Below are 27,968 nucleotides of genomic sequence, written 5' to 3' on the forward strand. Positions count from 1 at the left end.
TTGGTTGTTCTTGATTTATTTTTTTTTCCATTATAGACATTATTAAAAAAAATAAACTTTACAATAATACATTTTTAATTTGTTGCTGCCATTTCAGCAAATTTTTTTAAAAATAAAGGAAAAAAAGGAAATTAAAAAAGCCACACTGTAGATGTATATGGTTATGTATATACATACATATATGTAGGTATAGGTGAACAGTATATACATACACTATATATGTATATATAAAAGAAAGAAAACTGAGAGGAACATATAGAGGGTTCTGACCACTGACGGGCCAGATCCCATCCCAATCCAAATTCAACTGGACAAGGATTTTTAAAAAATCAACCAAAAAAAAAAGAAAAACCTCCCTCTCAAAGTGACAGATTGAAAACATCAGGACAACCTCACAACGTTTGAACAGTAGTTTCTTTTCTCTTCCATTTTAAAACTCTCGCTGACCACGGGAAAGAAAAAAAACCCCAAACCCCCAATAACAACATCAAGAGCTCCAGTGAGTTCCCTTGGAGGATGCAGAAGAGCCTCCCGACGGTGCTCCATCCCCTAGGATGCTCCGATGCGGAAACCTCACCGTCCCCACGGCCACCCCAGCGCACCCGGGCCGATGGGTGCTGCAAAGAACCTTCGCCAAAGCTCTGCTCGACATTTATTTTCCCTCCCCGGTGCCACTCTGGATCGCCTCTTGCAGGGCACATGGGGAGGTTTTGCCATGGGCCATGGGCTCCTGCTTTAGAAAAGAAACCCAACACACCGTAAAAGACAAAAAAAAAAAAAAAAAAAAAAAAGGAAAAAAAAAAATGAAAATAGGAAGAAAACCACCAAAGTTTCCCAGCATGATGAGGGTCCTCCTGCCGCCCGGTGTGCTGAGGCTCAGCATCCCCAGAGGTTGTGAGCATTTCAGTCTCCAACACGAGGCAATCCTTCCCTTCCCCGTTGCTGCCGCAGGAACCAAAGCGAGAGCGAGCATGCCAGTGGGCGCTCCCCGTGCACACTTGTGCACGCTTGTGCAAGCGTCCTCATCCCGCCAGCCGCTGCCTTTCTCGCCCCTCTATAACGCCAGCATCAGCAGGAGGATGGGCACAATGGGCAGGGTCCGGCCCGCCCAGTGTTGGCTGCCGCCTGCCTTCTGGTCCACAAACGTCTTCTGGTCTGGCATGATGTCTGTGGTCAGCTGGGTCTGCGGGCAAGGGGACAGTGGGGTTTCACCAGGGCTTTTTTTTGGGAAAAGCATCCAACCTTGGAAAATGCCTGTCATCACCCTTCAGGCAGTGAAGCCAGCGGTTCCCAGTCTGGCACATCCTTCCCGAGCCGTTTGCAGTGGGAAACAGCTCTGGCACCAGGACCCCCCTCCCCGTGCTCCCCCCTGCCCCAGACGTACCTCTGAGTAGCACAGGCTCTGCTCTTTGGACTTGTTTAGCTTCAGTCCATGCTCCTGGAGAGGAGAAAAGGGAAAGGCTTAGGGCAGGGATGTGCACCCGGGGCTGCTCCTGCCTGGAGTCGCACCCCAAGGTTTGGGGTCCCCAAGTTCCCCTGGGGGCTGCAGAGCTGCCCTGCGAGGGCGCGGGGCGATGCCTGCCTTACCACCCGAGGAGCAAAGAGTGAGCCCACAAGCCCAGCACAATGCAAGAAAATATGTGGGGTTTAGGTTTCCCAAAACATCATAGAATTCAATCTGTTTTCACCCCAAGTGAGCCAGAGGCAGGAGAAGCTGGGCTTGGGGCAGCTACACCGGCTCACCTTGCCCTGGGCACAGTGCTGTGCCAGGCAGGGGACGATGCCCCAAGCGAGGGAAGGGCACAGATCCCTCCCCACGCCAGACCCCTGGGCAGTGCCCAGACCCCCAGTTACCAGGGAAGGCCAGATCCTGCCGGGCACCTGGGTACCCGCACTGCATCCTGACCAAGTTGCACACACTGAGCAGGACTTTTTGCTACCCATGGGCTGCAACCGACCAACAGACCCATTGAGGGTCCAGGCCAGTGCCCCCAGTTTGCAGCAGTGCCCCGGTGTGGGTCCTACCTGGACGGAGGTGCAGGTGGTGATGACACTCGTGTCATACATGGTGTTGCTGTCGTTGATGTCATCCGGCAAGGCAGGGCTCTTCTCTGTCTTCGGTGGCAGGGTGATGGGTGGCGAGGGGTTCTTGGGGGATAGGTTCACATCGGTGCCGTTGCCGAAGGCTTGGATGGCATTTCCTGGGAGCAGGAGATGTTTATGGGGGGTTGCACCCCAGCGGTGATGGGGCAGGGTGAGGAGGGGGACGGGGATGCGCCTTACGGAGACAAGGGTTTTCCGTGAAGTCTCGGAGGAACTTCTCACACTCCTCCTCCATGTTGCCGCTGCCTTTACAGGAGCACCAGGGTGAGATGGTGATGCTGGTGGTGCTGGCGTCAACGTAGTTGGGCGTCATGTCGAAGCCTGCTCTCGGGCAAGGAGAAGGAAGAGGGATGAGGGGCCGGGATGGGGGAGACCCTTCAGCATCCCGACCCCCCCGGCACTCACCAATGAGCCCTGCATAGGAGCCCAGGCATGCCTGGTAGTTGTCCCCGGGGCAGCTGGTCAGGGACTGGAAGGAAGCTTGGCAGTTGGTGTGGAAATCAGCCAGCCGGGACCTGGGAGCAAACAGCAAGAGGGAGAGGGACAGGTTTTCACCTCTGCTCCCGGCACGGAGCAACTCAGCGGCAAGGAGCAACGTTTGAAAAAAATAAAGGCGAGAAAAGAAGATAAACAGGGTAGAGAGCAGAGATCTAAATGAAATCTAGACTCAGGAGGTGCAACTTCTTGCCTTGCCTCCCCAGCCCGCCGGAGGGTCACGGGTGCCATCCCACTGGGATGAGTCCCCAAGCCTGGGACCCTTGTTCCTCCATCGTTCACTGCTCCCCACCCCCCCAGCCCTCCCCAAGTGCTGCTCGCCTGGCGGAGCACACCGTAAACTTCACAACCTCATTTGGCCGCCCTGCTCCCAGCGTCATTACATGACTGTAAAATTTCACTGCTTGTTTTTATCTCCCCCCTGAAATGTTAAAGCTTAGAGCGCAATTAAAATGCCTGAGGTTGGGGTTTACATTTTTCCTTTCTTCCTTTGAAGCTGAGAAGGGAAGAAAAAAAACCAAAAGGAAGGCTCGCCGAGACCCCGGGGGCTGAGATTCTCGTGCCCTGCCTGCCAGACTCAGTTCTGGGGGCAGAGCAAAGGCAGAAAGAGCAGAGATGGAGAGAACCAGAAGGACCAGGAGGAATAAAGAAGGGACAAGAGGAGCAGAGGAGCTGATTTCCACTCCTAACACGATTACTGGCTTGGTTACCCCTTCTCATCTTCTCTTCACTGCTCAGCGTAATGCACAGAAGCAGCGCAGGGAGCGATGGAAGCACCGTTATTTCCAGGTGTATCAGTAATCTGGCTCCACAGAGACAAACCCACGCTTTCCCTGTGATGCTCTGGGGATTTTTCTTGGGATGAATTGAATCACCAAGGTGGAAGGATAAAGAAATGGGAAGGATGTAGAAGGGGATGGGCAGATGGACCAGGTGGACAGATGGATGGGCTGCAGTTTTCCAAATTGACTCAGTCATTAGATGAGTAGACACGAGGCTGAATTGTGGCCCACACTGGATCTCAATCACAGGGAGGAAACGCCGCAAAGCAGCCAAGTTGCTGACACTGTAGATGAGACCTTGCACTTCACAACAGAAAATCTCCTCAGCTCTTTTTTTCCACACTTCATATAGAAAGAAGAATGCATACATTATTTTCTGTAGCTTCCTTTTCCTTCCTTCTTAATTAAATGTCATCTTTGTCCAACCAGTGATTGAATCATCCAACAGTACCTGCCTAAAGCCATAAAAACTGATGAAAATAAAGGATAGAAATTGTCTTTTTTTTTTTTTTTAAATAGGAATGATTTGTTTTCAGAAGGTTTTGATCAAATTAGACAGAGGAACAAATGAAGCAGCGATTGAATGAAGTAGAAGGGATCTGCGGCCATACCTTACATCCACCCAGCACTTTTCATCACACCAGACCTCGAGTGCACGAAGGGAGTGGGGTGCAGGTACCACCACAACGCAGCCAGCACCGGGGAGGAGCAGTGATGCTGCTGCTGAGCCCACGGCGGTTTTGTAGGCTACGTACTGGGGAAAGGACGTAAGAGGGAATAAAGCACAGCTGCTCAGGACTGGACCCAAGCACTGGATGCTCCATGCGGGAATGCAGTGGTTTCCTGGAGATTTTCACTGTTTCCAGCCATCTGCGACTGGGGCTTTTTCCAGGTCATGGGGTTTCACAGCCACCGATGCAGTCACCTTCTGCGGAGCGGCTGAGCCTCCTCTGGGGACCCCTCGGTCCTCTGGGGACCCCAGCATCACCCCACAGCGAGCATCCCAGCCGAGCTAGGGGTTGGCAAGAGCCACCCATGCCCTTAGTACCTTCTTTCTGCTGTTTCCTGCAGTTGGGTGTGCAGGTCGCACTCTGGTTTCGCCTGCTGATGGGCTGCCAGTGGCATGAACTGGATTATTTTCCCACTTATACCAGCTGCCTGACCCACTTACAGCCTCCCAAGAGGCTGCACATTTCCAGGGCAAGGTCAGCCTCTTCATCTGGGTTATTCAAGCACTCCTGATGAGAAGACAGGACTCCTGGGCACCGCTGTGTTCTTCTACACATTGGATGCTAATAAATAGCAATAACGCAACTGGCATCGCCTCAGGGAGAGATGTAGCTGAGGGGTGTGTGGGGCGGCTGCTCCGTGACACGGGCAGGGAGGATGGGCTTGGGCTAAAGTGCTGATTTCAGGGACAAAAGGGGATTCTGCAGCTCTTCCTGCGGCATGTGTGAGACAAGGAGCAAACTTGCTCTGTCTCCTTCCTGAAAAAACCCTCACCCATCCCAGGAGCATGTTATTTTCACCAGCCCCACGTTTCTTTCCCTCCCTAGTGATTTAGTACATGAGGAAGGACACACACACCCTCAGTGCCCACAGCACAGAGAGGGAGGCCAGGGGCTCCAATCCTGCACTCACTCCCAGGATCGATGCTCAGCTTGCAGCACACTGTCTCCCTCGCTGGAGCTGTGCACGAAGCCCAGCGCGTGCACAAAAGCTTTGCCAGGGGACATCTGCAGTGCTCAGCAGCCAAAGCAGCTCAAGGTCAGGGGTGCTGCTCCCCATTCGCAAGGTGGGAGCAGAAGGGAGAGCCTGGGGGGGAGGGGGTATGGCAGAGCAGCAGAGCTCCAGCTCCACTCCCTTCACACATTCCCCATCGCAGGAAGGTATTTGGACTCCCTCCTCCTCCCCTCCACGGGAGATAAATAAAGTTTGCGACAGCATTTCCCCTCTCCCCAAATCAGAGGTGAAGGCACGTCAATTGTCTTAAAGAACTGTGGCAAGTTCATCACCGAGCGCCACGAAAATTTGTCACGCTGCTCCCCGGAGCTCTGCTCCTGGCTTGTAGCATCCTCTAAGGCAAATGTTATTCTTTTCATAATACATGACAAGCCAGCTGGTAATCTTTCCAGAATATCCAAGCCAGATGTCACTCTTTCCGTTGTATACAATGAGTTTGCAGTCGCTGGATGAAACTAACTGCCAGGAATAAACCTTACTGGAGCTGGCCCATAGCTTCTCAGATTTCTGCTTTTAAGTGCCCCGGCAAAAAAAAAAAAGAGAGGGTGCCAAGTCCATCTTAGCAGAAACAGGAGGAATTGGTGCCAAACGGCTGGCTGGCAGCTCGAGGCAGCAGGTGGGTCTGGCTGGTCTCTGCCTGCAAAGGCCAGACCCAGACTGGGAAGAGCTGGGCTGGCAGCTGGGTCAGGGATGGAGGGATGGGGAAGGAGGACGGCAGCACGGGGAGCTGCAGAGTGCAGCCTTGGCCAGCACATTATTTTCCTGAAAGGCCTCCAAGGGGGGAAAAAAGGAAAAAGAAAAAAAAAGGGTGAAAGAGGGATTAACAAAAATTAATTCTATATATACACGTATATATCATATCCCAAACCTGCTCCAAGTGCTGCTTTTCAAAGTTAGGCATTTCCAAGCTGTTTCTCTTTGATGCATCTAGAAAAGGAGTTTGATTTTTGCTGAAAATGGGTTTGATTTGGGGTGAACAAGACCAAGGGGAGGCAGCCCCAGGGTACTGGGGGTTTTAGTATTTCTCTTTCTCCCTGCCCAACTCCAGGCACCTCCCAGGGTACCTGCAGTGCACCCATATGTACATCCCCGGTGCATATACCTCGTGTTTAGGGGACGTCGTGCATCGCTGGAGGGAGCATCCCACCAGCTCCCAGCTGATACCTCATCTCCCAGCCTTGTTATCGCACAGGAATTCAGAATCACCTTGCCAGCACCAGCGAGACCCCCTCACTCTGACATTAAAGTTACCTGCACAGCAAAGGCTTTTTGTTTTGTGGGTTTTTTTGCCCCCCCCGCTTGTTGGTGCGTTGCAATTTATAAGCAGAAAAATCCCCAGAACAGATGCAAGGTGCCTAATTGGGTGCTAATTGTTCCCATCACCACACGCCTATGAGAAGTCCAAGCCCGGCGCTGGTAATAACTCACTACCCATCAAAGCGAACTGTATCAGGCTCCTGAATATTTCATGCAGAAAATGTCCAAGATGCGGAGATTACTCAAGACATGTTTTTCACAGGCAATTTACAGGGACCAAGGAAAAATGGTTTTAATAGACACGAGCATTGAGAAGCGGCTCAGAAACGCGCCTCTCCCCCCCTGCAGAGCAGTGGATGTTCAAGAAGCTGTGACAACATGCAAAAACTCAGCAAGACATAAAAAACCCACGGGCCCGCTGGGCATCCTCCTCCCTACACTCGCTCTGCCAGCTCGTCCTGCTGGAGATGAATGCTTTCGAAGTCAGGAGATGCAGAGATAAAAAAATTAGCCTCAAACACCAAGAACAGTGGCCAGGTAATTCAAAGAGCCCTGGGGATGGGGATCAGCTAAAAAAAAAGCAGAGAGAAGCTGAGGCAGAGCTCCACTTTTCTGGATGACCCTCTACCAAAGCTAGTAAACAATTCACAGAGGGGAAAAAAAAGATCAATGGAAATACCTGTTTGATCCAGGAAAAGTTATCTGCCTCCTCTGCAGACCAAGTGACCTATTCTGGTATAAGCCAGGAGGGTTTTATTCCTGCTTTTAGTGAAAACTGTATCCCTGCTGTAGCACAGCATCTCTCTGTGGGATGGGCACCGGTCCCCATCCCAAAGCTGCCCCCCACCCCGGGAGGCGGGGGCAGCAGGAAAGAGGAAAAAACAGAATGAGCCAGAGAGAAGCAGAAGAAAAATCCCCAAATTAGAGTAAGCAGAGCTAAGCCAGCAAGAGGAAAAAAACCATGAGGACAAACAGACAACGGACCAACTGGTAAGTTAGTAAGTTGATTAAGAACTTTAGTTATCCATATGTATTTTTAGGACATCACATTTTGATCCATCACAGATAAAAGCAGTTAAAAGACTTTTTTTTTTTTTTTTTTTCTATCCTCTTGCCTATGCTCAAACCCTATCATTACCCGGTAAGAGAAGGGAAGAATTAAACGCACGCATCATTTGATTTTAATTGAAGGACTGTTCTATTTCATTGAACTGCTAACTAAGCTGAACAGGAGATTGTGTTTACATAAGCAAACCCCGAGTCAGTATAGACTTGCTGTCACATTAAGTCAATACTTATGAAGGCTCTCTATTTAATTATTCAGTGTGAATTGACTTATTACTGTGTTAAGAGTGCGGCTAGCCCTGAGCAAGGTGGCCACAGAGCTCAGCGGTCCCTTCCAGCTGCCTTTGCATATGGGTGCCCACAGGGTCCTGGGGGACAGGTACTCGGGGGGTGCTGCCCCACTGGCCCTCTCCCTCTGTGCCCCCGTAACGGGAAGCCAAAGCCACCATCCTTTGCAGATTTGCTAACTTCAGGTCGGATTTGGAGGCTTCCCTCAGCACGTTATTGCAGCCCCAGTCGCCCAGCCTTGGTGCAGCCACCCACCCTGGGCACCTATCAGGTGCCCTGTCCCCCTCCAGCCTCAAGCACTGCTCCTCTCTACCAGCACCCACAGCGTCTGTTAAATCCACGAGCATTTTTTCCTCCTCCTTCTTCTTCCCAGACAGCTATCTGGACAGCCGAGCAGCACTTCAGAGCCTCTCTCATTACACGATGTAATGAGAAAGTTGAGCTGCTGCTCCGCTGTTTATCAAGGAAACATCCATTATAGATGGCATTTTTGTCTGTGCTAAACAAAAGGCGTGAAGACGAGGACGTGGGTTAAAAAAAAGTTTTGTTCCTGTGTTTGGTGTTTGATCAGTAATCCAGCTTGGATCCGTTCCTTCCCTTGCACGCACCCCGAGCCAAGCCTCACTGGTGGGTCCCTGAGTAATGAAGCAAGCCTTCCCCTCCCCCAGGTATCGCTCCTGAATTAGCATCCCAACCCCAGCCGAAGAGAGCTGGTTTCTGCTGTGCAGAACGGCATCTCACCAATGCACGCAGGCACAGGGGTCCTGCGAGGGGCTGGGCAGTGTCCGTCCCCCTCCCAGCCGTAAACGTGCTGAAAACGGGGAGAACAGTCAGGCAAATGAAACATCACCCTGCTTTTGGATGCTGAGGAGCTACAGCCAGTGGAGGCTGGGAAATTCTTCAGCACCAGCATCACTGAAGCATATAAGACCAGATTATTTGTGTTCCTGACTTGCTGATGCAAGATGAAAAATACAGCAAACTGCAGCTGCTGAAATCAGCTCTTTTCTCCCCTTTCCTTCCCTTTCCCCTTAGCTGAGGTTAGTGTTTTGCAAAAGGTTTTTATATTCTTGGAGCTAAAACCTGTCCATTGCAATCAGACACAAAGCTCGGGGAGTTTGTCAGGCTCCTCTGTTGTGCCGGGAAAAGCTTCCTGGCACGAAAATCTTCACAAATTGCAGCGATCTGAGCCCGATTGCTCCTGCTCTCACAGCCGGGAGCTGGAGAAGGGGCTTGGAGCTGGAGCATCACACCAGGGATTTTTAGCAGCCTCACAGGTCAAGACCATTTGAACTGCTTCGTCTAGAGCAAAATGCAGGATTTTAGCCCAGAATAACCCAGATTCTGCACCCCACTCCCGGCAAGGGAAAGGCACAGGCTGAGCGCTTGCCCCCACCAGGAGGTGAGCCCACGCAGGGATGCACAGGAGCTCGGGGGCCACATGGGCTGTGGGGACCCCCAGGTGATCCAGCCCCTGCTCTATGCCAGGATGGTGCCCACTGGTTAAAACACCCCAGCCCAAAGCATTCAGGAACCAGCCACCTGCAGAGCGCTCTTGGCCACAACAGAAGAGCTGGTGGCTTTTATCTCCCCACCTTTGTGACCACTGAGGGGACAGGGGCTGGTGTTCAACGTCCATTTAACCATCAGCCCTATGCAGCTGGAAAGCAGCTGCAGAAAGCTGTGAAAGCTTCCAGAATTTTCATCAGTTTGCCATGCTGGACCATTAATTTGCCCTCTCCTCCAACTCTTCTGCTTTTGGGAAGGAAGCCATGCGACCTCAGGGTGGGCCGCATCCTGCAGGAGCAGCAGCCCCTATGAGGGGCAGCCCCCTGCACCCAGCTCAGCACCGACCACAGCGAGATGGCAGCAAATATCTCCCAGCAAAGTCCTATCTGGGTAGAGAGGGCTTTGCCGTTCATTAAGCGTTCAGCCAGGAGGCTTAATTACGCTCGCAGCCCGTGCGGGAGCATTATCTCATCTCCTGTCACCGCTGGGTTTCGGAGCAGCTTGCCGATCTGCTTCGGAGTTCAATGCCCTTGCCAGTCCCGCGTGCAGATAAGGAGGACGAGCATCCATCTGCGATGCCGGTGCGATAAGCATAAGCACCGGCACGGACGGGAAATCCCACGGCAGACCCCAGCCTTGCCTTGCCTGCAGGCAGGGGCTGGGGATGACAGGACCAGGACGTGGAGGGGTTTGATGCTCAGTTGCACCTGGGGGGAGGCTGGTGGGTGCAGATGCCACGGGAAGGAGGACAAAGCCTGCACTCTCTATTTATACCCATTCCCGGCACCTGGTGATGATCTTGGCAGAGGCTGCCTGTCAATGCTTTGTTATTTATAAACACAGAGGGCCTTGGAGAGGCTGGAGAGAGAGGAGATGCCCCTCCCCTCCCCCAGCACCAGGCAGCCCTGCAGATCACCCCGTACCTGCAAAACAAGGCCAGAACCGCTCAGCAACGGGGATGTCAGACCACCAAGCCCACCCTGCCCGCACATGGATGCCAACCTCAGCAGGCTTTACAGGAGAGTGGCACGAGCTGCTCCCCCCGAGCTGGGCCAGCAGCATCCCAAGGGGTCCTGGAGTGATGTACTAGAGTCTGATGATGCTCCACACCCTACCTGCTCTAGGGGAACCTGCTTTAGCAGGGGGTTGGACTAGATGCTCTCCAGAGAGCCCTTCCAACCCCGAGCGTCCTGTGGCTCTGTGGGTGCAGCGCTGTCTGCACAGTGGCTCCAAGCACCGAGGCCGCAGCAGGGGCCTCTGCATCACCACTGAATGAGACCCCCTTTCACCAAGCCAAATCCACTCTAAATACCTCTGGCACCTCTGCATTGGTCAAAAGCCTCTGATGAAGAACAAACAGCAGCTGCTGGTGGAGTCTGCATCACCCACGGGGTGGTTAGCCTAGATTTCATCCAGCTCCCGAGCCTGTGCTTTCCAGGCTCACTAGGAGTTCTCAGCCTGGAGCAGCTGGGAAATGCCAAGAAGGTGCATGGAAGAGGAGATGAGGCTGTGGGAGAAGGGTTCAGCTGGCAGGTAAGTCCATGCCCACCTCTAAGCTGGGAAACTGGACCCGAAGCAGTGGGAGCTACAACTCCCTGCCCGTGCCTGGGGCCACTGGGCAGCCAGGCAGCTGATGTCGAGTAGACAGGACAGCCAGCACTCAGCCAAGACTCTTGACAACGACGGTTTTCCTTGACCAGCTCTCCTCCGCATCCTTCCCCCATGGGCCAGGGGACATGACGCCCATGTGTGCATCAGGCACAGGGTGAAGGGCCATTCCTTCATCCCCAGGGAAGAGGTACCAGCAGGAGATCTCCAGATGGAGATGGGGATGGGGGGAACAGCAGCAAGGAGCATAAACTGCAGCCAGCATGTGTGTCCAGGGACAGCACAGTGCACACACCGCCCCTGCTAGAAGGCTCTGCCAGAGCCCTCTCCATCCCAAAAGCCAGGGAGAAAAAAGCCAGACCCTCTCTCACTTGCAAGGCAACATCAATAGAGAAAAAAAATCTTATTTTTTCCCCCCTCAGCTCAGGTGCCGGGCACGGCTTACCCCAGGTAGGTCACCACTTCGAGACACTTTTGCAGCTGCAAACACAAGGAGATCAAGTGAGCTGCTGGAGCACAGCAGCATCTCGGAGTATCCCCGGGTGCGGGCTCCCCACCGCAGGCTTGTACCCCAGTGCCACAGCCTGGTTAATGTGACTGGTTTTAACAGGGGGTTTGGAGCAAACCTGCCTGCCCGAGCCTTGGGGAACGCTGCTAGAGCTCCCCAGGGCAGAGCTGTAGGAAGCAGATGGGATGGGACCTTTTGCAAGCCCAGATCCAAGGAGTGCATCCATGCACAGCCCTGCAACGCTGCACCACGGGGAGGAAACAGCCGAGGTTAAGGCAAAACTCTGCAAGCCAATGCCCACAGCTGGATGCTTCAAAAAATGCTGGATTTGGGCACTTTGCAGAGCCCCCAGCTGGGGCTGCCTCTCCCCAGCCAGTCAGCATCCACGCTGCTGCCAGAAAAACACATTTCCAACTTGGAGCAAACACCCAAAGCAGCTGCCACATGCTTCCCCCTTTGCTGCTTCACCTCTTTCTGGCAGAATTTCATTTCATGCAGGAATAGGCTTATAATTAATTCTCGGCAGCTCCGTGGCCTCTCTGGCCCTTCCCAACATGCTGCTAATGCAGGTTATTCCCCTCCACGAGCGGATGCATCCGCAGCATCTAATGTCTGAGCAAGCATCAGGCCTGCCGACGGAGAGGTGCTACCATTAATTTGGCCGCGACTCGGCGCAGCTCTGGTATCTTTTATTCATAGACATTGGCTTATTGTATTACTTTTTGATAAAAAGCCACATTCCTACGTTTCAAACACATTTGCTTGCAGCCAGAGGAAGACCTGAAGCGGTGTTATTTATTTATTTCGCCACCAGGCTCTGGGAAACTCCATCACCTTGATGGCAAAAGGACCCTCCTTCTCGTGGGAAACATATTCTTTATGAGGCTGATCCAGCCCCTGGAGGGTGACAGGAGTTTTTTTGCCGTATGAATAATGAGTTTCATAACGGAACAAAAGCCTGCTCTCCCGACTTTGCTTCGCAACGGGGAAAAGAGTGGGTTTCACCAGCCATGGAGTTTCGCTGGGGATGGTGAAGGCATGCTGAGGGATTTTGCTGTTTGCAGGGCACGGGTGCCCCCACCGCCGCAGCACCTTTTGCACATTCACCCCACACACACAGCTTGGGGAGACGGAGCAGTCCTGGGTGGGCAACAGAGCCAGCATGGTCCCCAGGGACTCAGCTCCACTGTTCACAGCAGAGAGGCAGCTCCGTCCCCACTGCTCTGATTCTGCCCCACGTCTCTATCCCACACCGAGCACTGCTGGAAGGTATCACCCCACCGCAGCCTCCCTGGCCAAGCACGGGGAAAGGCAGAGCGCTGGTTTTGCACTGGGGGTTTCAGAGCAGATCAGACCTCAGGATGGGGTGGGGGTCTTGGCTGGCAGCCCCAGTGCTTGCAAACCACACGCAGCCCTGCACAAAGCCACAGGTTCACTCCAGAGCAAGGGAGACTGACCTCGAGGCCACGTCCTACCCCACAAACCTCTCCAAGAGTAGCCAAAACCCGCTCACTCGGCCCCATTCCACGCACAGAATACAGCTGTTACTGGAGAAGACCAGCCGGTGGGTGCCATGCGGCACTGGGAAGATGCAACCACTAAACTTGGAATAGGGTCATGCAACAAAAGCACGCTACAATCCCGGCCATGGCCCCACACAAATCCCCGTCTACAGTCTGCAGGTCATCCCCACGGCACTGGGAAGCGCTGGGAGAAGCCCACACAGAGCCCTTACCGGCAGAGGTGATCCGTCCGGCACGTGTTGCGCAGATCCAGGCAGTTGGGCTTCTCCTTGTCCTCGTAGGAGCAGGAGGGGACGATGGTTTGCCGCCGGCGCTCGGCACAAGCCTGGTCCTTGCAGGAGCAGAAGAGGAGACGGTAGGTGTATTCACTGGGGACACGGTCGAAGAACTGGCGCAGAGCCTTGTGGCATTTCCTCCGGCTGCAGTGCTCGGTGGCCGAGATCTCCTTGCTGCAAGTGGAGATGTAGCCTGAGCGCAGGCGCTTGCAGTTGTCATTCAGGTTACAGGCTTTGGCCGCGTCGAGGCAGTGGTTGCTTTTGGAGTTGGTGGCAGGGTCCATTCCTGCCCGGAACGCAAGAGGGAGAAGGGGTGAGCGTGGCATTGAGGGATGGGGAGATGCCCTCAACCTAGGGAGGTGCTGTGGGGAAGGGGGTTGGCATCGGCATCACCTCCTGGCATCTCCAGCACAACCTGTCCCTGCTGGCAGTGGGGAGGGGGCTGGATGCACCTGTGCAGTTGCCTCCCACTTCATCCCCATCCCCTTGCACAATTTGGAGGTTCTCCAGCACAGAAAGAGTTAATGCACACCGATTGCAGCCATGGGGGGAAGGGACAGGACACGGTCAAACAGTCTTCAGTGCATAATTTATGCCATGAATTTGCAATATTTTTTTTTCCTTGTCAATTATTCAAAGAATAATTGTTAATTATTCAGCCTGCTCCAAAGCAGAATAATCTGCTGAGCTGCACAGGGCACCGTGGCCCCCACATCCAAAACTGGGGCTCCCCAAAACTGGATCACCCCCCCAGCTATCCTCCCCAGGGCTGAGCACTATCCAGGCAGGGACAAGGCTGCCACCGGAGCCAGGTGTGGGTGGGATCCCACCCCCGCCCTGGGAATCCCAGCTGCCAGCAAACAAACAGGAAGAGGATGGACAAAGCCAAACCAACACACAGGACCAGATGCTGAATTTTGTTGCTTTTCTGTTTTGGGTTTGGGTTTTTTGGTTGTTTTTTTTTTTGTCAAAATGATGGATCACCCTCCACAGCCCAGGTGCTATTTTAGAAGCCACCTGACTGGACCAGCCACCTAATCCCTAAATTCCTCCCCAGCCTGTGGATTCCTCCATTGTGTCCCAGCTTCCACCAGCAAAGATGAACAGCAGCATCAAGGAGGGCTTCCTAACAGGGGTATTTGTAGGGCCCTGCTAATTAGCAAATGGCAAGCAGCTGCCTGGGTGAGCATCCTCCTCCGCCTCCCCCTGCCTCCCCAGCTGCCCAGGGGCTGAGCAGTGTTTTGGGGTGCTGTTCGCAGCACAGGACCTGACTTTGTCTCGTTTTCCCACAATCTTAAACAACTCAGCGTGAGCCTCGGAGCTGGGAGCTGCCAGCACAGCTCTGCCTATGTTCAGGGATCCTGCTTAAAAAGTAAAGCTGGAAGCCCATGTCCCACTGCCCTTGGGGGGTGTTTGGAGCTACTGGGGGCTGGCTGCCCCCAGTCCTGACATGTGCTGTGATGACCGTGGGGTCCCTGCAGCTCCCTTCGCCCAGGGCCAGGACCCCCAGCTGGGCTGTGGTGCCATAAGACCCCAGAGCCAGGGGGGTAAAACTGTTTGGAGAGAGCCCTTGAAATGCCAAATGTGTCATCCCAGTGATGAACGCCCACCGTGGAGATCTACCAGGGAGAGGGAAGTTTAGTAAGACATATGTAAAGTGAGTAGTTCTTATGATATATGATATATAAGTAGATCTGCCTTGAAAAATAGCACGAGAGGCCAGAAGGTCGCCTGAGCTAACGTTGGAGCCGGCGGATGGTCGGAGTGTGACCTGGTGCTGTGCTGGGGGGGAATCCTCCTCCCTGCTCCTCCTGCGAACGGGCTGTGAGCCCTGTTAGGAACAAAGCCATGAGAGGAGGGAAAAGAGGTGAAGACAAATCCTTTGAAACTTCACACCCTCCTTGTGCAGCCAAGCCCCAAAGACAGGATGGGGCAGGGATTGTCATTTTGCTGCCCAGGTCCCTCCAGCTGAGGGCTGAGGATGGAGACAGCTCATGACACTGATGTCCAAGGAGCAGGAGGGGAAAAAGATGCTCGGAGGAGTTGGGGGACACATGGCTCTCTTTCCTCCTTGCCCAGGCCAGCTCCCAGTTTTGGGGGGATGCACCAAGCACTCTTTGCACCCAAGTGTGCTGGTGGCTGCCCCAGCTCCGAGCCCTGCAGGCAGTTAACAGCCAGCGCAGCAGCTCTCCAGCACCAGCTGGGATCTGCACAAAGTGTCGGCTTATTTTCTAATCCCCCTGAGCATCGCTCCTGCCCTGCCCGAGACCTGCAGGGACCTGGATGCATTTTAATAGAGCCGATGCTTGGAAGTGCAGGGTTTCTGGGGAGCTCATTAATAAAGCACAAGCATGAAAATTTCATGAGGCGAGAAGGAAATGGGGGCCAAGGAGCTGGGGAGGGGACAAAGCCAGGAGACTTGGTGCCACCAGCCGTCCCCTCAACAGGCACTGCATGGCTTTTCAGTGCAGGAAGGGGTCAGGGGCAGAGGAGGAGGAGGGTGATGAGGAAGGCAGTGCTGCTGCAAGCCGATGCTGTGTTGTGCAGCGTGGGCTGAGGCTGGGGGTCTGCCACCCACCCACCTCTTGGATGCTGCTGGCTCACGTTGGTGCCCACATGGGCAGAAACACAACATGGGGCTGCTTTCCCAACCGGAGCCTCTTCCTTCTTCCCTGCAGGCTGTGGTTTCCACAGGGCAGGCGCCAGCTCCTCTTGGCACCACAGAGCATCCTCACTGTGGGCCGGGGATGCTCTGCTCCATGAGGGGGGTGGGGGGGGACACCGGGAGCGCAAAGCCCCCTGTGTGGGGAGGGCTGCGGTGGTGCTCGTTTGCGATACTCGCTCATGGTGCCTGCAGCTCTCCCCCGGTCCCGGCAGGCTGCCCATCGAGGGTGCAAGGAATCAGAGCACGGTGGCATGCATCTGGCATGCATCGCTGCCCTCCTCGCTTGCACAGCCCCTTCTTTCTAGAAAGGTAAGGTAATCCCGCCGCTAGCCCCACAGGCAATTAGCCCGGCTCTGCCTCAGCCTTGTTATCAAGAAACAACACTAACAGCTCATTTGCTTCAATTGCTTTGGCTCCAGGTCGGGGCTGGGGGTCCTGGGGGGCAGCTGCTCACTGCTCACACTGCTCCAGCCCCGTGTGTGGGGACGGAGAAGGGGTGGAAGAAGCATCAAGGCCACCCTGCTGGCCACAGCACATCTCCGGAGCATAGCAACAGCCAGTTCCCCCCTTCCCCCAGCCCCAAAATTGCCAGACAGGCTTCCTTCTCCTCTCATTTTGCTTTTATGAATAAATCAACCCATGAGCGTTTAATCCCCCACTCCAGACACTTTGCTTTTCATACTTTCCAGCAGCTAAAATATTTCCTTGACGCTAATGTAATCCAAAAAGGCGTGCGGGAGACGGGAGGGGGTGGCATCGTCATCCTGAACCGGTGCTAAGCTCCCCGGAGGGAGCCTGGCAAATTCACTTTGGGAGCTAAAACCCAGAAGGTGACGGCAGCGAGGGGATGGGACGTCACAGCCCTTCTCCGAGGTGTCCCCAGGTGAGCCAGGGCGGCTGCAGACAGGGCTGCACGGGGTGGGGTGGGGGGGGGGGCACAGCATCACTGTGGGGTCCCCAGGGTGCTGCCACCCTCTGCCCATGTGCACCCCATAAGGTCTGGGGACACAGAGGCCCCCAAAACCCTGGTGGGTGGCTTTTGGGGAGAGGGTTAAGGGGAGAAAGAGCAAGGAGAAGCCAAGGCATTGCTGACCTAATTTGAAAAGGGGGGGTGGGGGGGTGGGGGGCGGGTCGCAGCACGGAGGGGTTGTCATGGAAATAGACGTCTATGGAAATAGACGGCAAAAAAAAGTTCCTGAGGATGGTGGTGGAGTTTGGGCTCCCGAGAGGAGGATGTGGAGGCAGAGATGCTCCGAAGGGCGCGGCATCCTTCTCCCAGCAGTATCCCATCGCTCAGCGCAAGGCCAGCTGCCCCAGGGAGAGACAGCAGATAGGGCCCCCCCTTGGCTTCCCCACATATGGGGTGTCCTGCCAGTCCCAAATCTTCCAGAAGACAGAACACGTTACATGGAGCGATGGATGGGCAGCGGGAGGGTCTGGTCCCCCTCAGAGCCTGGGCTGTGCCTGTGCCTCCCCCTCCTCCCCTGCCTAATGCTGCGACACTCAGCTGCACGAAGGGAGGCATCAGCAAGAGAAATGAGGGAATTACAGGCTCTCCAGCCCACCTCGGCTATTTTATATAAGCCCACGGCTGGAGGCAGCTGGGTCTAGAAAGTAAAAACCTAAATCACAGCCCGGGGCGGGGAATAGGAAGCCCGAGGAGAAGGATGCTGCCCATGGCTCTGCCATCACTGCCGGGCAGGGGCTCAAACCAGGGCGAGCTCACCTTCTCCCAGCAACGTCTGATCCTGCTAGGGAGGTCTGGACAGACAGGATCTGTCCCAAAGTGCATCAGACCCTGGCAGCACTCAGGAACCAGCCCCTACATCGCACCCCTCCACCAGGTTCCAGCATCCCAGCCGGCTGTGGGGGCCACATGTCATCCCTGAGTGATGCTCAGGGCATCAAGTCTGGGGCGGTGGGGGAAAAGACGGGCAGGAGCGTGGCCATAGGAGCTGGAGGAGCAAAGAACTAAACCACAGGGAAGGAGCTGCAGGTTTTCCTTGCCAGGGAGCTCAGTAGCAGGTCTATGTTCATGGGCAAGAGAAGATAAAACAGCAGAAGCATGTTGCTTTTATTACCTGAGAAAATTGAAGCAAGTCTGAATATATCAGAGAGACGAGAGGTGACCGGCTCGTAGGGGGAAGCTTCATAAAATTCTTCTCCTAGAGTGGGAGGGAAGAAACACAAGGGGGAGAAAAAGCAAATTAAAACCCACAACGAATAACCCCAGCTGCCACTGAGGCTATGGCGGGGTGCTGGCACCCCCCACCCCCACCCCTGCCCAGCGTGGCAATCTGCAATTTGGGAAGGGAAAAGCAAAAAGCCTTTAAAGCACCGCCCTGCAACGAAAGGAAAAGCTTGTTTTGGACCAGCTCAGCTTAATTCTTGCTGGCTGGGAGGTTGTGGCCGGGCAGGCAGGTCTGCACTGCTGCCTGCAGCTGCCTGACGGCTGGGTCCTGCCACAACCTCGGCTCCTTATGCAAGGCAGGTCTGGCAGAGGCCGCATTCAAACTGACCTCAGGAGTCGAGGGAATTTGGATTTGAAAGGTCAATGTTTCCCGACTGTGGCTGCAGAGTCTGGGCCAGCTGCAAGCTGAAAGTTTTAGGGTCTATACTCAACGCTGGGTTGTTTTCTTGTTGTTGCAAAAAAAAAAAAAAAAAAAAAAAAGCGTTTGCCTAAATAAATACTGGAAAGAACGTTTTCCACTCTGCCTCTGGTACACTTTGGGAAAATGGAAATATTTTGGTGGGGTGATACAGACCCAACCGGAGAGCCTCGTCATTTGAACACCAGAGCATCCCCACCACCGATCCACCCACGCTGCACTCCAGGGGCTCATCCACTGCAATCCACACTTTCCGGAGGGAACCTGAGCGCGGTCCAGCTGTTCCCAGGCTAGGAGCAAACCCGCTCTCTCCCATCTTTGATTTCAGTGCAAATTTTGCTGCCTGCCTTTTGTGTAACTCCAGAAAAGGCTGATTTCAGGAGAGCCAGCCACGGCTCTCAGGAGAGGAAACGCTTTCTTCAAACCCCAGCAGCCACAGGGAAAAAAAAAATATATATATTTTTATGCATATATATATTAAAAAAAAAAAAATATCAATGGCTGGACTTTGAAAGCTCCAGCCAGAGGCTGACCAGCAGCCCAAAGCATCGATCCCTGCCCGCAGTGGGTGCCCTCGCTGCCGGTGAGCCGGGTCTGCCCCCGGGATGGACCCCGGCAGCCCCGACCACGCCAGCCTACGCGTGCTCTGCCGAGTTATTATTAGCCCAAGGCAGCGGCACTTATCCTGTGTAATTAAGGAGCCACTTGAAACCCTGTGCTGGAAAACAAGCTCATTAAGAGGCGGGGAGCAATGCGGGAGGGCTTGCTCCAAGCCCAGCGCTGTTCCTTGGGAATCTGGGAGGGCAGAGCTGGGTGGCTGGCCAGTGAGATCCTGCTGGGATGCCACCTTGGGCTTTTCTCAACAGCTCTGGGGTTTCAGCCCATCACCCTGACCCTGGCCTTGCCACCACCCTCAGGGTGATGCTGGGTGATGCTACATGGGTGCAACAGCCCCTGCCAGGGCCAAGGGCAGCTCCTGCTGCTGCTGCTCGTCATGAGGAAGGAGACAAGCACCAAGCAGTTTGCTTCAGGCCAGCCCCCTTCGCCTTGCTGGGTTTCCTAATGCTCCGATGACAAATAGCACCTTTATTAAAGTGCATTTAGGAAACACTGTAACCTCCCGGTATATTGCTTTGCCAATGCAATAAATAATTAAATACTAAGCGAATCCTGCTGCTTGCTAGGAAAATTACTGAGCATTAAAAGGGCAGTGGACTTTTCTTGAGCTCACTGAGATGCAATTAACCTCCAGGAATGAGGCTGGAGTGAGAGCAGTCCTCCTTAATGGTAGGGACCGGTTAGCTCCCACAGCCGAGAGGCTGGACTGGAGGCCACCAGGCACAGCAGCTTTGCTAAACGGCAGAAGATCAGGGTCTACCTTGGGCTCCTCATTGCTTTTACATTCACTGGTTTATCCATGTTAAAGCTATGAGCTGCTGGATCTCCCCAAAGCTTCAGCCTCTCCTGAAGACTCAGTATAATCACTTTTCTTCCTACCTCCTCCTCCTCCCCCTCCCCTTACAGGTCTTGGAGTAGCCATCAAGCAGTAAAGCATCCTTCATTCATGTTTGCAAAGCCCTCTGAAACTGCTGAATGAGGGTTGCTAATGAGGGGTAGAAAACAATTAAGCAATAATTCCTGCTCTGGCTGGTTTTGGGGCTCCTAGTCCCTGTGCTGACCCAGATTTGAAGGCAATTTCAGCCAGGGGAAAGCTGCATACTCGGATACAGCTCCCCACATCCTCCCCACTGCCACCAAAGACCTCCCAGCACCATCATCACCTCCTCTGGCTTCAGTCCCAGCTCGGGAGGGAGGTCAGAGAGCTGTGCCCACTGCAGGAACGTGCCTGCCGAGGACCGAGGCTCCTTCAAATGAACCCCTTCAGCTCAAGCCACTACAGGAGGTGGCTTTCAGCCAAGGTGATGCAACGGCAGAGGAACAGGCATTTTTACAGGCTCAAATCATTGGTGGAAGCGGGGCCGAGCTCCCAGCCCCCTCGGGTGGCCGAGGGTCCTTCTGCTCGCAAGCTGCCACGGGCCAGGCGGACACATGCCCTTGCAAGGACAGTGCCACAACTTGGGGGCTCTGGCACTGGTAGTTTTGCACAAGTTGAAGCTGGATTTAAGAGCTTCCATGTGCAGAGCCAGTGTTAAACCCATTAAAGAGATCTAGATTGTTAAACCGATGCTAGCTCTGCTCCTCCCCAGTCTGGGTGCTGGGAGAGCCACACAGGGGTGGCAGGAGTGGGTAGAGCCCACAGGACAGAAAAGCAAACCCCACCAGCACGAGCAGCAGCCCCAGCTGAGCCCCTCAAGGCCAGTTCCTTCCTCTGAGCCCAGTAAACTGCCCCTCTGCATCCCTGGACCAGCAGCATGAACCCCCAGGGCAGCCCCAGCCCCGGTGATGCCTCTGCAGAGGGGCGAGGGGCAGCGGGTGAAGCCCACTGCCTTCCCCTGCCTTCAGGCAGCAGATAATCCTGACTTCAATGCATAAACCAACCCCCGGCTAGCAAAATCCAATTTCAATTACCTGCACTGCTCCAGCCTCTGATTTACTCCTTCACCAGGCTGCAATTACAGCAGGCTCTGGTGCATCACCTCTCTGCAAGGCACGACCCCAGCCAGCCCTCCCTGCTGCTCCCCAGCCCCCCAAACCCCACCAGAGCAAGGGCTAATGGGGGGCTGGGGGAGCCAAGGAGGCAGCAACAGCTTCTGCACCCCAAGAGATCCCCACAGCATGTATCGAGGTGCAAAGCCATGCCCCAGCCTTGCTTCCCTCTGCACCCCATGGGCATATACCAGCTTGCAGGTGCCCAGATGCCCAGGCACAACAGCTCTGCCACGATAGCCATCAGCTTCTGCTGCAAATGTAGCCCTCAGCCTGCTTCTCCCTTGCCCCATGGCCACGTTGGGCAGGCCAGCTCTTGGCACAGCCCCCATCAGCCCCTCCTGAGAAAGGGGGGACCATCTGCCTTGCCTGGGGTGCCCATGCAGCCCAGGGCGCTGCTCAGCCCCATTTTTCTAGAGCAGCAAGGTGCTCTCAGAGCTTCCCAACCTTGAGGTGGGTCAGGACCACCTCTCCTCCAGCACCCTCCACCCCAACGCAACCCCCACAGAGCCCTGCCCCGTACCTTCGGTCAGCCCCAGGTGTATACTCCAGTAGATCTGAAGGCACTGAAGCTCCTTCTTCATCCCTCGCTTGCAGCGGCAGTCGTAGAGGGGGCTCTCCTGCAGCACCTCCAGGGCCGCCTGGCATTCCTTGTTGGCCAACATGGTGTTCCTGTCGCGGCCGGCCAGGCACTGCCGCAGCGTTCGGCTACCCGGGAGCTGCAGCTGGGCTCCGCCGCGCACAGCTCGTTGGCTCGCACGCAGTCCACGGGCACCCGCCAGCCATGGGGGTCCTGCCCCGGGGGGGACGGGGGGCCAGCCAGCGAGCGGAGGATCTCGTCTGGGCGAGGGGCAGGGGAAGGAGACACGAGGGCAGAGAGAGGTGAGGGAGGGTGGCCCAGTGGGGCAAACCCCTTGTGACCCCTCCCCAGGACCCCCACACAGCCCCCGCCCCAGCCACAGTCCCCCAACCGGTCCCCTGGCGTTAGATCCACCTTCAGGCTGCTCCAGAGGGGGAGAGCATCCTTCCATCATGCCTAAACCGGGCCTGGATGTGTCCCCAGCCATAACCCCACCGGGGGCTGTCACACATGGCAAAATTCAGCCGGTGGCCTGAAAAACCGAGCAGGATGTCACTGGGCACCCCTGGCAGCGGTGACGTGCCCCGAGGCGTGGGATGGGGACGGTGGAGGGTTAACCCAACGCCTTGGGCAGCCACATGATGCCACAGGACTCTGTTTCGTATTAAAACCAAACAGGCAAATAAACAAACACAGCATGTTTCCAGCCCCGGTGCTTGGGGACACGAACCTCCACGCATGACCTCTCAAGAGCCCAGGGAAGCAGAAAGCCCGTCCAAACTCTCTGCGCACGTTGCTGTTTGGTTTGGATTTTGCAGCTCATCGTTTTCAGGCCCGTCACAGGATTTTTAGGGCATCTGACTCATGGGTTTTTGAGCGCTCGGGGTTGGCAGGGCTGCAGATTGGCCGTAGCAGCTCGGTACAAACTCTTCCCCTCGGGGATGGCCTCCTGCGTGCCTCTGTGCTAGCCACCCCTCGGGGTGGCAACCACCCAGCCCGCCCGGCTCCTGCCCCTGCACAGCCACTGCTGCCCCTTGGACCCTGCCTCAGCAGGCGGCTCTGTACATGCCTCTTCCCACCCGGCACTCCCTCAGCCCTCGCACTATTTCTATGATTTTCTCATTTTCTTTTGCTTTTTGAAACAGATTCTTGCCAAGTCAAGCCCAGGCAAGGCCACTGGCCCATCCCATCACGGGTGCATGGGGGAGGGGGACAGGCCGCACTGGCATGGCTGGTCCCCCCATGCCTGCACCAGCCAGGGGATGAGGATGGGGTGGGCAGGACCCCCTGCCACTCCTGACCCCCTGCATCCACCGGCTTACATCTGCAGCCAGAGAAAGCCCTGGAGCAGGCAAAGATGGACACGACAGGACCCAGAAGGCATCCTCGGCTGTCCTGGAGGGTGACACAGAGGGAGACCCCACCTCGTGCAACACCTACACCCATGGGGAGTAGCTTCCCCTTCCCCTTGCTGCCACACGCAAGGCACCACGTGGGCGCAGCAAACCTCAGCCTCCAGCTGCCATCCCCTTTCCAACCTGTGGCCACTCAGCTGGGTATGGCAGGGGGACAGTGACACCTACAGGCATGTGACAAGGGCCACCCCTGTCCCCCCGTCCCCGTCCCCCGCCCAGGACAGACAAGCTCTCAGGCTTGGCAGGCGCTCAGCCCCAGCAGCAGCTACTCCACGCAGGCAGGGCTTGTCCCCTGCCACCACCCTGGGGTGGCCACCTGTCCCCTGCCTCCTGTGGTGCCACGGGAGCATGCAGCCATGCATGCCTCTGCCCACCTCGCCGAGTCGGGACACGCTCCTCGGGCCGTGGGGATGCTCGAGGGGGGGAGTCTGCGGGAGGGATGGGGCGATGTCTGGGGTGAACGAGCAGGACGGGCAGCAGCCCTGGGTCTGGAAACCCTTCCACTGTCGGTGGGTCAAGCCAAGGAACAGATCCCGTCCTCCTGGTCTTCAGCCGATGCCCCCAAACAAACATCGTTGGGTTCAGAGAGGTCTGAAGGGTGTTCGGGTACCAGGAGCAGGTGTAGAGCCCCTGCACCCATGTTAGAACCAATTCTAGGTGGCAGATACCCCTCAGGAAGGCCCTTCTTGGCCTTTCAGGATTATATTCCACATGGGAGGCAGGCAGGATCCATGAGCGGTGGAGGCACACTCCTGACACACAGCCCGGACTGGTGGAGGAGAAACTGGCATCTCCCAAACACTCCTCAGGGCAGAGATGCCAGGTCTTCACCATGAGATGGAGGATGTTTTGGTAGACGCTTTGAGTAGAAACGGGCCAGCTCTGCACCTTTACACAGCAGGAAAACACAGCCCGAGGCACCCTGCACAGCAGCCGGGACAACCTGCTCCTGCTGCAGCCGTCGGGATTGCTCCAGGCATGGAGAGCCATCCCGCAGCGTGGAGAGCCATCCCACAGCGTGGAGAGCCATCCCACAGCGTGGAGAGCCATCCCGCAGCATGGAGAGCCATCCCGCAGCATGGAGAGCCATCCCGCAGCGTGGAGAGCCATCCCGCAGCGTGGAGAGCCATCCCACAGCATGGAGAGCCATCCCACAGCGTGGAGAGCCATCCCACAGCGTGGAGAGCCATCCCGCAGCGTGGAGAGCCATCCCACAGCATGGAGAGCCATCCCACAGCATGGAGAGCCATCCCGCAGCGTGGAGAGCCATCCCACAGCATGGAGAGCCATCCCGCAGCGTGGAGAGCCATCCCACAGCATGGAGAGCCATCCCACAGCGTGGAGAGCCATCCCGCAGCGTGGAGAGCCATCCCACAGCATGGAGAGCCATCCCGCAGCGTGGAGAGCCATCCCGCAGCGTGGAGAGCCATCCCGCAGCGTGGAGAGCCATCCCGCAGCTCCACCATGTTCCACCACCGTTGCCCTTGCCCAGCTCAGCTGCAGATCTAGTGCTCGCTCTGAGCCCTCTGCCCGGAGCAACCCAGCTCTCAGCTCCAATTTGGTCTTCTCCAGCTGATGCCATGAAGCTTCTTCCCAAAACACCATCCGAAGCCTCTCCTCTGGCTGCACTGCTGTCTCCCCGCTGGCTCCATGGGCCTCCCAGGCAGGGACAGCAGGGCTGGCAGGCAGGCAAGGAAGGGACATAGCCCTGCCCCGGTGTAAAAGGCGCTGGACCACATGGAGCATCCTTGCAAGGGGCTCCGGCACCCTCAGCAGCACGCTCGGATGGGCACTGGCTCTTGCCAGGATGGGATGCCCAACAGTAAATCCACCTGCTGGGGAGCTGGCAGGGATGCGTGGCGGTGAGTTGGCCTCAGCCTCCTGGCTTTTGCCACCTTGCTTCCACGACCTCACAGGGAGCAGGGCAGCCCCGATAAGGTGCCTGCAGCATCCCGCACCGCGTCCAAGCCGGGAGTGCCAGCAGACCCCAAAGCACAGCACAAAGCCATCCCGCTGGAGGAGGAAGGGCAGAAGCAGCCCTTCCCCATGGTTCGCAGCCTGCACAGGACAGCTTGGTCCCCCTAAATCCAGCAGCATGCTCAGCCCTGGCTGCCAGGTTGGTGGTTTTTCCTGGGGCCCTCCTCTCCTCCCGGTCCACAGCACTGCCAAGCCAGGTAAAGCTCTGCAGACCCCCGCAGAGGCGCAAGGTGGGGAGTCTGGATGGAGGGGCAGGCCGGGGGGTGGTGGTGAATGTCTCTCCAAAAGAAATCGTTTCACAGATACACACCCGCTAAACTCGTATCAATAAAACATCTGCAGAGAATTTAAACCTAATCCTCAGCAGTCTCTGGGGTGTCAGAGCACAGCAAGGATTTGCAGGCAGATGCACAAGCCTCCGCCAGCCAGCCAGCCAGCAAACAACGCGATGGCCCGCTTTCCTCTCGCTCCCACGGCTTCCCCCAGCAGCAGCAGGCTGTGTTGCCTCTTTTCTAGCTGTAACACACGTTTCCTTTTACTGGTCCTGCCAGAGACCTTTGGACACAGGCAGCTTTAGAGGTAAATATTTGCCCTCATAACTGGACTCAAAAAAAAAAAAAAAAAAAAAAATTGCTCAGGAACGTGCGCCCTGGCAGACTGGGTGCTGTGGCAGAGGTGGCTTTCTCCCAGTCAAAGGGGTTTTTTGGCTCATCAGGAAGAAAAGCCCAGATGTGAAGAGCTGTGCTCCCCCGTGCCAGGCCCTGCTCTCCTGGGGTGCTCACCGTGAGGTCATGCTATGGGGGGCTGCTTTGGAAAGCAGCAGGATGGGGACCCCCTGGTCACCCCATCCCTCACGCTCAGTCGGGAGGCACATTTTCCCTGCAATCACCACTCGGAGTGTTGCAGGTCCTCTGGTGGGCGGGGGGGCAGCCTCCCCACCCCAGCACTCATGTAACCTTTGGGGAAGCCCGGAAGGGGGGCAGAGGGTCTCGCTTTCATGCAACCTCCCCTGCGAGGGCAAACGGAGCACGCTTTGGCTGCCTTAGGTGGGGCATGCTGGAGGTCCTTGTCCTCCAGAATCTCGCTCATGAGATGTCCAGCGGCGAATTGGACATGCGTACAAATGGCCAGTGGCCAGCTGCCCCCCCAGCCAGCGCTGGAGAGCCCTTCCTCTCCCCATTTGTGCCCCCCACCTCGCCCCCAGAGCATCCCTCCTTGCTTTCTCTGGCTCAGAAGGCAGGGATCGTGCTCTCTCTGCCCCAACACTCCCCGGGCACACTGTCCCACTGACAGATCATGGGGAAGGGCACCCCCAAATGGGGGCTCAGCCCCCAAATGCTCAGGCCTGTTTCCCATCCCACACAAAGGCACATGAGGCACCAGCTTCCCGCCCCCCCCCCCCACTCCCAGCACATCACCCATTCCCCTCGCCAGCCAGAGATCATGCTGGGGAGCAGGGGAGAGCAAAAGCCTGTCACCCCCATTTCACCCAGGATGCAGAGAGCTCCCCAGCGATGCCGAGCACCCCATGCATGGTGGTCCCTCTGCCTGCACCCCCAGCCCCGCACCATGGGACGCTCTGGAAGGTTTGCTCTGCCAACCTTCAAGTCTCCCTCAGCAGCTGCCCATCACCCTGTCCTCGCCGGCAGGGTGATGCTCCTCCAGCCCAGGCGAGCTCAGCAGAGTTTTTGTGGGCGCTCGCTGCTGCAGTGTGCTGGGGATCACACACGCAGGCACCCGCCGAGAGGCAGCGGGATGCGGGTGCTGCCGGCACGGCACAGGGAGCACGACCAAGTCACGGTCCTGCGTGGCGCCCAGCCTCGCAGAAGGCAAAACAAATGGACCTTTCTCATTTGCTTCCTTTTCACCCAGACCCACCACAGCCTCTGCCTTCCCCCCTTTTTTAGCTGCACCTTCCCTGTCTCCGTGGGAGGCTGCCCTAGAAATGCAAAGCTTTCTTCCTGGCGGAGACAAAGCTCCGAAATAACTCACACATGATCTAAAGCAACACGCACGAATTGCAACGGAGGGGACAGCAATTCCCCACGCACACACACATGCAATTAGCTCAACTTTCCGAACCGATTCTCCACGCCGAGTTCCCAGGCACAGGCAGGGACGGGGCGGGGGGGGGGGGGGGGGGGGGGGGGGGGGCAAGGCGGCAGCGGCTGGAGGGCACTGGGAGAGGGGCTGGGGAGGGGGTAGATACCCTCCGAAATGCAAATCCATAAATGCAAATCCACGTAGGCTGCAAGGAGAGAGTGGATCAAAACCGAGGAGGGCTTTGCTGCGATCGCTGCCCGCTCCCTCGGATCGCGATCGGTGCCAGAGGCGGCGGCTGCCCCGATGGGGCGGCTGGAGGGAGGTGTGTGGGGGGGTGCGTGTCCTCGGGTTTATTTTTAAGGAAAATAAAGTTGCTCCTACTTATAATCTTTGTGTCGCCTTGTCCCTCTCCTGCTGCAGACCTGGAGCCGGGCAGTGCCCGTCTCGCAGGGGCGCGGGTCCCTCTCCAGCCCCCGCAGACCCTCACCCGGGGGAAGGACACGCCACCTCTGCCATCCTACCCGGCCAGGCGACAGCAGCCCCCCCCCGGCCCGCGGGCACCCCCGCCGGGGCCACTCACCTACGAAGAGGACGATGCAGAAGGCGTTTGCCAAGATCATGTTAGTAAATCCACGCGTTCCTCCACGTGTGCAAAAAAATGTAAGGGGAAAAAAAAAAAGAAAAAAAAAAAGGAAGGGAAGCAAAAAAAAAAAAAAAAAAAGATAATTCCCAAGGTAGATCCCAAATCCGGGAGAGGAATGTGGGGTGCAGGGGAGAGGGGGTGCGCTCCGCCCGGCGCGGAGCCGGGGCCCTCAGCCGCTGCGCCGGGCAGCGCCCCTCGCCGCCTCCCGCATCCCCGCCCGGCTCCGCGCTCCGGGGCTCCGCGCTCCGCGGGCTCCCGCGGCTTGTGCCGAGC

At 56.2% G+C, this 27,968-nt stretch overlaps 1 protein-coding gene across 1 annotated transcript; it reads right to left on the bottom strand.

The window, feature by feature from the left end:
* Positions 1 to 115: 115 nt before the first annotated feature.
* GFRA2 (GDNF family receptor alpha 2) lies at positions 116 to 27,942 on the bottom strand. The gene is given in 10 exon segments (XM_055696398.1): positions 116 to 1,183; positions 1,385 to 1,438; positions 2,026 to 2,201; positions 2,284 to 2,424; positions 2,509 to 2,618; positions 13,094 to 13,442; positions 17,903 to 17,986; positions 21,561 to 21,744; positions 21,747 to 21,877; positions 27,633 to 27,942. Coding segments are annotated over 10 exon segments (1,398 nt in total). The 5' UTR covers positions 27,673 to 27,942; the 3' UTR covers positions 116 to 1,054.
* Positions 27,943 to 27,968: the final 26 nt, after the last annotated feature.

The sequence above is a fragment of the Falco cherrug genome, chromosome 18 (genome assembly GCF_023634085.1).
Source record: "Falco cherrug isolate bFalChe1 chromosome 18, bFalChe1.pri, whole genome shotgun sequence".
Lineage (NCBI taxonomy): Eukaryota > Metazoa > Chordata > Aves > Falconiformes > Falconidae > Falco > Falco cherrug.